Here is a 12,290-nt window from a genome sequence, read left to right as displayed (position 1 = left end):
GGAGATGGCTGGCATTAAAAAATAATAAATAAAAATAATTTTTGGATATGCGTACATATACTGGAAACACTTTAGCTGATTGTCAAAAATGGATGTACATACAGTATACATGCATGAGAAGACATCTGTGCTGAGCCATCCAGAAAACGTAACTCCTTTGGCACTTCATGGAACAATACTTCATGAAGTAATGCTTTAATGCTTTGTGTTGCCCTAGTAATAATCTATATGATTGCTTTTCCTTTTTTTGCCTCAATAAAAATGAAGTAACAATTTACCTCTGTTATTGTAGCTTTCCTAGTAAGATGGTTCTAGGAAGAACTCACGTAAAGGATGTAGCAGCCAAGAGGAAAGTGGAGCTAAATAGCTACATACAAAGTTTAATGAATGCATCAACAGATGTATCTGAGGTAATTCTTGACAGTAGGCTACAAAATACTTAAATGATTTTATATATAAGTCTGTATGACAGATAGTTCTTATGGAAATTTTATCTTTCCCAACCTAGTGCGATCTCGTTTATACTTTCTTCCATCCCTTACCTCGTGATGAAAAAGCTGAAGGAATTGATGGCATAACTAGGTGTACAGGTAAGAATATAGTTGTACAATTTAATTAGTGTCTTGAATAGCACAATTATCTCTATGAATTCTGAAGTCTCTGCCATGTGGAGTTCCCACAGAATATAAAGTTGTACAATGCAAATTGTGTTAAATCATTAGAAGTAGAAATGGAACATTTTGGAGAACTCTGGGACATTCTGTTTCCCTTGGATACATTTTGAACATTCTCTCAGACCATTACATTCTGGACAGTTTCTGGAAGAATTATTACTACATAATTATAAAGATTTTGTTGTATAGCCAAATAACCAACAGAATTCAGACAATTGATGCAACAGATTTCCCCTTCCCCAGAATCCTTTACTGGTGCCCTCTGTGTTTGTTCTGGAGGATTTGAAAATCATGAGAGCAAGAAAAACAGCCAAAGGAAATACAGCCTTTGTTCTAACAGAAGCAACCTGCTTGCATAGTATCACTTAAAATAAAATTATACTTACTTTGTTCTATTATGAAAAAAATATTATGCTGCCATTACTACTTTATATGTAACTTAAGGCAGTTTAACATCCCTAATATTCCTTCCTTCTCCCTTTTTCCCCACAACAGCTTGGTGAGGTGGGTTGGGCTGAGAGAGAGTAACTTACCCAAAGTCAAAATGAAATGTTTATTTGTCTACTTTTAGATACAGGCCCTTCAAGTCCTACCTCAGGCAAAGTAGGAGGAGAAGTTAAGTTGTCCATCTCCTATAGAAATAAGACTCTGTTTATCATGGTGATGCACATTAAAGATTTGGTAAGTACATAAATGTGTTTACATTGAAATAATTATAGTATGCTTTATGAGATTGTTTTTCAAAAATAATATCTTTCCTGGGACTGAGGAAATCGGGCTGAAGTAATATGAGCACTATATTCTGCAAAATAATGAGGCAATTGAATATTAAAATAAAAAACTCAACATAGTAAAATCTTCTTTTTATTAAAATTAAATATAATTAATATTGTTACTCTCCAGGCAAATATTTAACACTTTCTATCTTCTATCATATTAAAAATTACAATTGGTACAACTTTGGAGAAATGAATCAAAGCTTTCAGGGATTACATGCAGCCCCATGACCTCTATTCTTAAGGAACGCTAAGGATTGTACAGCATAATAGCAACAAAGCAATAAACAATAATACAATTTATTTGTTTATTTAAAAGATTTGTAAGGCCCATCGGGGCATTTCACAATAACAATAAAACTGGAAAAGCCATAAAAAGTATTGAACAAAAACTAAAAACCCGGTGCCCCAATCAGGGTACTCCAATAACCTTACTTAGGCTCCACCACACTATTCCAGCACCTGGGTAAAAAGCCAGGTGGTCATGGCCGTCCAGATGGCTAAGAAGATGAGGACCTGCCAAATTGCCAGGGGTAGGGTGTTCCATAAGGTATCGGCAGCCACAGAAAAGACATACTTCCTAAGTCCTACTAGATAGCATTATTTCAGATACCCAGTATTTGATCTAGATATACAGTACACTCGGGGAGAGGTGGTCCCCGAAGTAGCCTGATCCCATGTCATTATAAAATTAAGATATAATTGTCCCATAAGCATTATCACCATATTTATAACATCTGGTAAAAGTTTGGTCCTAAGTGATTTGGAGCTTTTATCCTTTTTTTAAAAAGGGATTGTTAATTATTGCAGTTATCCTGGAGAAATCTGTGTATGTGATTGCTAAGACTTGATGACATGTAATTAAATGTAGACATTAAGCATTCTTTAAATATGATTGTCTTTGTTTTTACTTTAAAAAAAGTGTGTTCTTTTTGTTAGGTTACTGATGATGGTGCAGATCCTAACCCATATGTAAAGACGTATTTGCTTCCAGACATGCATAAAACTTCTAAACGGAAAACCAAAATATCACGGAAAACTAGAAATCCAACATTCAATGAAATGGTAAGTTGAAATAGTTGGGTAATTTTTCAAAGCAAAACGTAATGTAGAAACCATCCATTGAGGGATAATAAACAATAGGAATATAGGTAGTCTTTGTTTAACACCCATCCATTCAGTGACTGAAATTACAATGGTGCTAAAACGAAGGGAACTTCAAGGATGACTGATCCTTGAAGTTCTGGCCATTGCAGTGCCCCCCACAATCAGGTGAACAAAATTTGGACACACTAGGACTCAACTACGTTTATGACCCCCTTTTGGCTGCCTGCCTACCCAACTCCTACCATCTATCCCTGCTGCCCAGTCCTGCCCACCTTGTCCACCACACCACGTGCCACTCCAGTACCAATCAGGGGCTTCTTCGTGTACCTTCTTTTGCACTAGTACAGGGGTGTCAAACTCTATTTCATTGAGGGCCGTGTCAGGGTTTGACCTTGGGGGTCTGAGGTGGGCATGGCCACTATGGGCATGGCCACCTCGATGTCAGGGTTGCGGTGATGACCCGAGCGCTCTGCCAGAGAAAACGGGCTTCCGAGCTCCATTTTCACCTGCAACCCTCTGCCAACAAAAACGGAGCTCGGGAGGGCACATGTGGCCGCCACGAGCTTTGTTTTCGGCTGCAACAGCCTCCAAAGCCTCCTTCACTATTTCTAGGGCAGCCCTGCAGGCCACATCTAAGCATCCTGCAGGCCAGTTCTGGCCCCCGGGCCTTGAGTTTGACACCCTTATGCTAGTGCTTGCTAAGGTTTCTGTTTGTGCACCAGCCAGGACATTCTGTCGTGGAAAAGGCTCTGGCTGGAAGGATCCTCCTTTCATGCCAGTGCAGCTAGTGCCTTCTTTGATGCGGTTTCCTTTTTTTAAAGAAGGCAGCACAGTACAGTAGTGGCATGTGGGAACAAGATAAGTGGGCTGGGGGAGTTCAAGAGGAGGCGGCTCCTTACTTTACAAGGCTCAGGGCTGGGAGGGACCAAACCAGGAATAGTTTGAATTGGAGTGGTTCCTCAGCTACTATTAATGGGATTTGGTTAATGATGACAACAGTGACTGTTGGGATTACTGTCTCTACACCCTAAACTTTTCCTAAACTTTACTTATATTTTGTAAACTTCCTTGTCTTGCACCACTTCTGAATTAGTGTTTTTTTTAATAGCTTGTGTACAGTGGATATAGCAAAGACACACTCAAGCAAAGGGAACTTCAGCTAAGTGTACTCAGTGCTGAATCTCTGCGTGAAAATTTTTTCCTGGGTGGTATCACTCTTTCTTTAAAGGATTTTAACTTAAGCAAGGAGACTGTGAACTGGTACAGGCTTGCTGCTGCACCATACTTATGAACCTGACAACTTGCAGAGCAGAAGACATGAACTAAATAATCTTAACTCCATTTGTATATGATCACTTTCCTCTACTTGAAGATAATCCATACACTTTAGCTTGAAACGCTGCAATTTGGTGGATTATAGTTGGACCAGCCTTAGCAAAACTTTACACAAGACTTCTGGCAAGTCAACTGCTTTATCCTTTAACCGCAATAATATCTCAGCATTGATGTATATGAATTGTATAAATGTAATACTTGTTCTGAATGCAGTTCTGAATATGAAGAAATGTTTCAAATTCAATATGAGGGGGTTATCCTGAATTCATTTCAATCTCATTTGAATTATTTGCCTTTTGATATACTGCAAACTTTATAATTATGCTCTTTGTAATTTATAATTATAAAGATTTTATAATTATGCTCTCAGCACGTACGGCAGCACAGTTTAAAATATGATCATGAGAACATTATTTTTCAGTCTGTTAAAAGGGAGGCCCAAATAGAAGGATAGAAATTCAGTGTAGCAATCAGCCTTATGACTCATAAAGCTGCTTAGAGGCCATTATTAGAATGAGTGCCAATAATTGAAATTAAATTATAAATAATGGTGCCTTATTTTGCTGCTTATACCTCATTTCTAATATTGAAAACATTTTCCAGTGCTAAAAGTTAAACTTGCTAAAAAATGCTTACGTGGTTCACTATATAAATTCTTTATTTCCCCTTTCAATTTAGATCCACTTTAGGTCAGATTCATTAAAAAAAATCTTATCAAGTTTATGAACTACAAGTACTGTATGAATGCAGATGCAATTGATTTTGCGCCATGGTTTGCTATAAAGCACTGCATTTCTTTTACATAGATATAGGCAATGATTTTGGATTACAAAGTAGAAGTTCCATAAAGCACATTATTTTTCTATTAATATCATATGAATTAAAAATATGCATACTATAGAAAAAGGCCATGTATAAATTGCTCTAGATATTGGATAGTGTGAAGTTGACACAGTGACCATGCAAGCTAACATTTAGATTTTTTTTATGAGTAGTAAGGGAATAATCCACAAAGCATTTTATCTCAATGAAAATTGATTTTCCATTAGTAAAGTTAATAAAAGATACTGTGTATGAGGTATGGTTGATTGTGTTTTAAATGTATTTCTTTAATTTGTATCCAGCTAATTTATAACAATTGGAAAAAGCTGGGTATAAATGCAATTTACCAATACCATTTTTTTAAAAAAAAAAGTTGTTGCAGGAATTTTATTAACATTCCCCAAAATGGTTAATGTTGAAACCCAAATATTTTAGAATAAAGATACAGACTGCTAAATTAAAAAATATATATGATGAATTAATTATACAGTAGACTGTGTGACAATCTATTGCAGGCAATTAAACAAAAGTATGATATTAAATAGCTGTTAACCTGAGGTGCTGAAATGTTCATAATTGACTGTAAAATAAAATTTGGGATTCATCGGTGTTAAAACTGCATTGTGATTTAATAGAAGACACTTAACATTTTTAGAAAGAGTTTATTAGTTATAATATGTTAAATATGTAAGTTGTAAGCTATAAACTAATTAGATTGTATTTCCTGCTCACTTGATGCTTTTTGAGATGTATTCCATTCCATCAACAAAACCACAAGTCATATAAACACAGGGAAGTAGGCTACTGTTTTTGTGAAACGTTGCATTAGATTAACTGTAAAGCAATATATACTGCTTTTTTTGCAGTCTGTAACTACAGCACATTGTATCACAGCACAAATCTAGAGATTTAAAAGAAAACCTTTAATGACGGTGGTTTGCAGTTGCAGTTCTTGTCTGGATGTTGGTTAGAATATATGCTGCACCTTAGGGTAGTATTTGCCACTAGTGCATCCTGTGCCTTTGCCCACCATCACTATTTCTCAAAATAACTCCACAATGGATAAAGTTCTTCAGGTACATTCTTATAAAAGTGTTTTTCAGTCATCATTACACATGTAAAGGAGCAACATTAATTTTGCGTCTCTTTCAAATTATTTATATTTTTGTGATACACAAACAAATCTTCCTTTTTAAAAACAATAATTTAAACTGACATACAAAAGGGTAAGAGGGAATAATCACAACCAGATGTAACACTTTACTAATCAATGTTTTTAAAGTGTGTGTCTCACGGCATTTTTATACTTTGTGAATGAAATTAAATTCTGTGCACCAAATGTGGACTGCAGCTAGAAGTCAATTTGTGTTTGTACATTACTTCAACATTTTGAGGAAAACACCTTGGTATAAGAAAAGCAACCTCCATATTTTCTGTACTAAATAATTAGTTGTGACTTTGCACTGAAAATTTTTATACTGCCTTTTTATGACCTATACGTATATATAAAAAGCATGGGATATCTCTGGTATTTCTCTATTTTTAAAATGATCCAGAAATGTTACTATCTTGCCTTAAATTTCATTGCTTTTTCTAGGATAGAAGCTTTTAAACTGAAGAAATATTTCTAAAATCTGCAAAATATTGTTCACTGTAAGATGGATTTAATAGGTAACCTTTATCAGTGGGCTAAAGTTTAAAGCTTCCACATGTGGAAAAAAATTACACCATTCTCACAATCTATAGGAATTTAATATTCTCTGGTATTCTTAGTACTGTGATTAACAATTTGGCAAAAGTTTATAAATAATAAAATGCATAATAAGTAAATGTGGATGTTTGCCTTTGTCTCTTTCTCTGTAAGAACCAAATACTTCAGCTATGTTACACTGAGAGCTAATAAAGATGTACATTATTTCTATCTAAACCCAAACCCAAAATATTTGGGTTACACGTGACTCCGTAACTGTCCTACAATTGCATTAAATACTATTTAATAAAAAAAACCATTGTGCCTCTTTTTTTTCAAATTCATTTAATTTGTATGTATGAATCAAGAAACATAAGTGCAAAAGTTTCAGTCAAATCTATTCCACTGATCGTTTTAAGAAAATTGCTTCAAATATGAACTATATATTTATGCTGCCTCTTTGTTCTTTTCTTACACCTAAATCTGTGAACTGTTGGCCTATTAATCTTAGTACTATTCAGGAATACAGCATATATTATAAGTGAAATCTCATGTATTTGGACAAGATTACATCATTTCAAGAATTACTGCCAATCACTGAATGTCCAATGTGGTTTCACCTAAGAAGCACTAAATGGAAAGATAAAGGAAAATATGCCAGCCTACTAATTCATCTATTTCCAGTAACTCTTGCAGGCCCTTCTAAATTTCCTTAAAAAAATAAAAATACAGAGTTGCTCCACTGCATTATTTGTTTGATTTTTTTTCTGCTTATGTAGAGAAAAGTAAATTAATAGAATGCTTGGGAGCATTCTTCAATGATGGAGAAGATGACGGGTGGGAATGGCTAACTCTGCTCTTTACGCAAAATTGAAAATGGTAAAATTGAGAACCTTTTAAGATCTACAGATATCTGAAGATCCAATCTTAGGATTCACGTACAGGTAGTCCTTGAGTTATGACTATAATTGAGTCCAAAATTTACATTGCTAAGTGAAACATTTAAGGGAGTTTGCCCCATTTTATGACTTTTTTTGCCACAGTTAAGTGAATCATTGCATTTGTTAAGTTAGTACTATGGTGGTTAAGTGAATCTGTGTTCCTCTTTGACTTTGCTTGTCAAGATGATCGCAAAAGACGATGGCATGATCTCAGGACGCTGCAACCATTATAAATATGAACCAGTTGCCAAGTGTCTGAATGTTGACCATTTGACCATAGAGATGCTGCAATAGTTGTGAAAAACAGTCATGTCCCTTTTTTCAGTGCCGTTGTAACTTTGAATGGTCACTAAAAGAACTGTTGTAAGTCTAGAACTACCTGTATGGTTAATATATAACAATTAGTCATGATGTAATGATAGGTGGTGGCTAATGAGCTTTTTCTTAAGCGCACTGACTCTGAAAAGCCAAATCGGGTAAGAAAACTGTTCAAACGCATTTTGGGTTGCAACACAAGTGAAATTTTATTTATTTAATCAGATTTACGTGGTGCCATTTGCCGCTTCAGACATACGCACTCCTTTCCCCTCTGTGTTAGCCTACTAGTAAAACAAATGAATCCGAATCGGACCCAATTGGAACCACGTCCTGCCACCCAGCTCCCGCAACGAAAACTAAAGACTTAAGAAAGGAATGCTGGGAGATGGAGTTCATCAACCGGCGGAAGATCCGCTCCGAATAACCGCACGCGAAACCGGAAGTCTTCCTTTCTGCCTGCAATGTCACTTCCGGCGGAAAGAGAGACTGCCAAGCTGCCTTCCTCGCTTCTTTCTTTTCGGCGCCATCATGGGTCGCATGCACGCACCCGGGTGAGTTGGCCGAGACCAAGGCCTTGGCGGGAGGATCCGAGGAGGGCTTGCGGGAACGGCCGTCATTTCCTCTGCCCGTAGCTTTTGCGACCTATTTCAGGAGCTTCGCTTCTGTTGTTTGGGGGGAGGGGCGGGCGGAGGCTTTTGCTTAGAGGCCCACTTCGTTGAGAACCGCGGGGACCGCCGCTTTCCTCAATGACCACTCTGTAGAGTCGCGGACGGGAGGCGGCTTGCTGGGCAACAGTTTAGCGCCCTATCGCTCGCTCGTGCCTTGCTTTCAACGGAACATCCGGGACATCTCTTAACAAAAGGCTCGGACGCCGCCGCTTATAGGAGATGGGGAAACAAGTGTGAAACATTGGAGGCGACAGCGCCTCGTGGATTCCCTGTACTCGTGCAATATTTTTTTTTATAGCTCGGGTAAAATCAAAAGCTATGCAGCTCTTTTTGCAATTCTGAAAGTTTGCCTTCTGCGATTCACTGATAGGGTTGGTAATGATTTATGTGCTGGCAGTCCTAGATTATTACCGTATCAAGCCGGTTAGTATCCTATAGCGAACTGTATGTTTGTACCATTTTCTAAAAGATGCTGTCTTTGCCTTCTCTTTCAATAGAAAGGGTCTGTCCCAGTCGGCCTTGCCTTACAGGAGAAGCGTGCCTACAGTAAGTACTGACCTCAGTTATTCGCCTTGCTTGGACTTGATTAACTTTGCAAAGTGAATAAGTTTACAAACTTATTTGTTTGTAAACATCTCACAGGCAAAATTATTTTAAATTTATTTCCTATGTTGTTTTGATTTAACAGTTAAATAATATACCAATCTTGCTGTTAATTAGGAAAACATGATATGTATCTTACCTATTTCTTAAAACTTATGCCTTGAGTAAAAAAAAGCTTTCAAGTGTTAAAGACTAGCATTGAAAATGAGAACATGAATATTGACCATCTCAAAGTGACCTGTTTGCATGCATTTTGAACAATTGCTGTCAATCTTAGTACTTTCGTATTTGGGATAATAGTTAACATAAAAAACCGCTCAAGCAGTTCCAAGCTCCAAGACATTTATACTCAGGAGAAAATTAAAAAACAAAACTGGTTACTCTTAAGCAGTTTTGCTAGCATATGGAAATAATTGAATTACAACTTTCTTTTTGTAGTTTTAATTCAAGATATAGTTGCATGTGTCACACTTGTCGTTTATCTTAGTTTCAATCAAAAGTATTAATTTGGAGGAAAATATTTAGCTGACCAAATGACTACATTTCATTAAAGTTTCATTAAAGTGTGAAATTATATTCTGTATTTTTCCAGGTTAAGTCTCTACTTTTAAACCATAGTATCAAGAAATTGAATGAAATCAAAAGCTATGTAATTTGAAAACATCCTATTTTTATTTTGACAGCTACAAGTCTGTGTGAGGATGTAGCAAGGGACACTTTAGTACTTTTCTCTTTACACAATTCTCTTTACTTAGACCTTTTATGTTTTACTTTTGTTACTTTTTGCAATTTGAAATCGCAGAATTATTCTATTGTTTCATGTTGGGTGGTTGAGTCAATTTGCTTTCCAATGTATCTGAACTAGAATGGCTAACAATTAATTTTTTTTAGTGGCTGAAACTTACTTCTGATGATGTCAAAGAGCAGATTTACAAGTTGGCTAAGAAAGGCCTGACACCTTCCCAAATCGGTATGTTGAAATAAAATGCTGTGCTAATAGTAACTAATAATATATACATGAGGGCATGTACATTGGTTCTTAGTTATAAGTCACGTAGAGCTGCGGTCTCCAACTGTTGCAGCTTGACGACCCACCTGGGGAGGGAAAGGAACTGGGCCACATAAATGGTAGGACGGTGCACGCAAGTGCCCATCATTTGCACAAGTTAAGCTGCACACATGCTCTCCAGCCAGTCACTCGTGCACCCCAATTCCAAATAGGCCACAGCCTGCTAGTGGACTATGGATTAGGGACCTCTGACTTAGAGTCTTGGGAGTCAGGCAGCCAAATAATCCATGTTATTGATTTGGTTTTCATCTTGAGAAACTTACCTTGATTTATTGGCTGGCTAGAATGTTCATAGTTTGAAGTATTTGAAGTGTACCAAATGCTTTATTTATTGCTAGAGGTACAAACTGGTATTCTGTCCAGTTAAGATATTTTTCTTCAGTCAAGTTCTGATGATTAATATAATTGAAATCTTAGAATTTAGCTTTTATTTAAGTATTAGTGAATTGATAATTTTTAATGCCTCAAATATCATTGCTATTGCTAAAATTGTACATTTTGTAGCTTTTACTTGACTGCCTTATCATGCAAGCTGTAAACTGTCTTTTGCAAGACTTAGAGAAGTCTTTCCTTTGTGATAGCTAATGCTTCTTGAATGTCCAAATGGATTAATATGTTTAAGTTTATGTTACTTTAAAATTGCAGTACTTCCAAAAATGCTCAATTTGGTTTCAGGTGTGATATTAAGGGACTCGCATGGAGTTGCCCAAGTTCGTTTTGTGACTGGTAACAAAATTCTGAGGATTCTTAAATCCAAGGGACTTGCCCCTGATCTCCCAGAAGATCTTTACCACTTAATCAAGAAAGCAGTTGCTGTCCGCAAGCATCTTGAGAGGAACCGTAAGGTAAGTAGCAGAGTACATTCCATCCTCAAAGATTTTAAAATGGGACCTACAGTTATTCTAGAATAGTATTTGCTTTTGAAGAGGTAGTTCCTTTACATTAAATTAAATACTGGTTTATATCTAAGATTCTGGTGCTGGTGGAATATGTACAATTGAAACTATGTTTTCACTAGATCTGCTCTGGTGAATTAAGAGAGAAAAAATAAGCACAATGATTGGTTATAAGAACTGCATTGTTATTCAAAGAAAATGCAAAACAGATTATTCCTAGGCTGTCTCCCAAAACAGTATTTGAAAATGTTTGTTTTTGTTGGAAGGATAAAGATGCCAAATTCCGACTTATTTTGATTGAGAGCAGAATTCACAGGCTGGCTCGTTACTACAAGACCAAGAGAGTACTCCCACCTAATTGGAAGTAGTAAGTATATTTTGCTCTCAGTCACAATATGGGCATGTTGTTTAATGTTGGCAGCAGTTTTTTGTTCCTCTACTTAATGTTATCGAAAGAAATGGCATTCATGTAAGGAATGCTACTATTTTTGGCAAGTAGGTGTAGCGATAGCTTTTCTGAAATACTTCCTATTGATCTGTTGATCGTAATTAATACTTTTGGGGTGCATTAAGATGTATTCAGATTACATCTGTTCAGAAGTTGCTGCTGATCTGAGCTGTGGAAAGCAGTATAGCAGATAAATATTGGGAGGAAATGATAGCTATAGCACTTAAATACAGCTTCATTGTGCTTTACAGCGCTCTCTAAATGACATAAGTATTAATCCCATTAGTATGGCTACTGAGCTTTGCTTCAGTTTTTTACACTTAAGTCCCAGGTCCAGGTTGCTCACTATGATGATGGTTTTCCAACCATTTGCAGTTTCCACCAGAAAGGTTTTTCCTTTGTGTTGGCTTGTCCTTCCTTGGATGTCTGAGTGAGCTGCTGTAGCTGATAAGTTTAAATGTAATCTTGTTGATGCCATGCAATCTCGTTTTGATGAAGTTGCTAACTTGTTGTTCTCTTCTTCTGCAGCGAATCATCCACGGCTTCTGCTCTGGTTGCATAAAAATTCTTTATTACGACCATGGGAATCTAAACCATCTTGTATTCGTGTTATGCCTACTTCAGAGTGATGTCATTGATTTCTTATTTAAAATTGGAAGGATAAGTTAACACGTTTACTATATCAATAAAAGCTTCTGGATTTTTTCCCATTTGATAATATAATTTGAGTTCTTTAAAGCTGCTGTTGTCCTACAAATATTCTTGGTTTTTCTATAAATTTACTAATGGTTCTTGTTAACTATGAACACATTGAGTGTTGTATTGAAACTTTTCCTATCACATAATTTGCTATCTTTGGGAGACAGCATTAATGAAAATGGATGACTTGAAAGTGCTTGAGGTTGAAATCAGAGCTACTTATATTTCTCAGTTATATTTGTTT

At 36.4% G+C, this 12,290-nt stretch overlaps 2 protein-coding genes across 6 annotated transcripts in view; both read left to right on the top strand.

Annotated features, from left to right (window-relative positions):
* PIK3C2A (phosphatidylinositol-4-phosphate 3-kinase catalytic subunit type 2 alpha) overlaps positions 1–6,720 on the top strand; it is a 58,317-nt gene extending 51,597 nt beyond the window's left edge. For all 5 annotated transcript variants that reach the window (XM_081937670.1, XM_081937666.1, XM_081937669.1 and 2 more), the window contains 5 exons: positions 293–410; positions 509–590; positions 1,246–1,355; positions 2,390–2,515; positions 3,666–6,720. In XM_081937670.1, coding sequence (XP_081793796.1) covers positions 293–410; positions 509–590; positions 1,246–1,355; positions 2,390–2,515; positions 3,666–3,848 — 619 coding nt within the window. In that variant the 3' untranslated portion in view covers positions 3,849–6,720. The remainder of the gene's footprint in view (positions 1–292; positions 411–508; positions 591–1,245; positions 1,356–2,389; positions 2,516–3,665) is intronic.
* A 1,387-nt stretch (positions 6,721–8,107) lies between these two features.
* RPS13 (ribosomal protein S13) lies at positions 8,108–12,057 on the top strand. The gene is made up of 6 exons (XM_081939517.1): positions 8,108–8,214; positions 8,829–8,877; positions 9,826–9,904; positions 10,679–10,848; positions 11,166–11,266; positions 11,876–12,057. Exons 1-6 carry the CDS (start codon positions 8,192–8,194, stop codon positions 11,907–11,909), a joined length of 456 nt encoding a protein of 151 aa, XP_081795643.1. The 5' UTR covers positions 8,108–8,191; the 3' UTR covers positions 11,910–12,057.
* The last annotated feature ends 233 nt before the right edge of the window (positions 12,058–12,290 follow it).

Source organism: Natrix helvetica (genome assembly GCF_964273705.1).
Source record: "Natrix helvetica genome assembly, chromosome: 1".
In the NCBI taxonomy this organism is placed as follows: domain Eukaryota; kingdom Metazoa; phylum Chordata; class Lepidosauria; order Squamata; family Natricidae; genus Natrix; species Natrix helvetica.
This window is presented reverse-complemented; position numbering and strand designations above follow the sequence as displayed.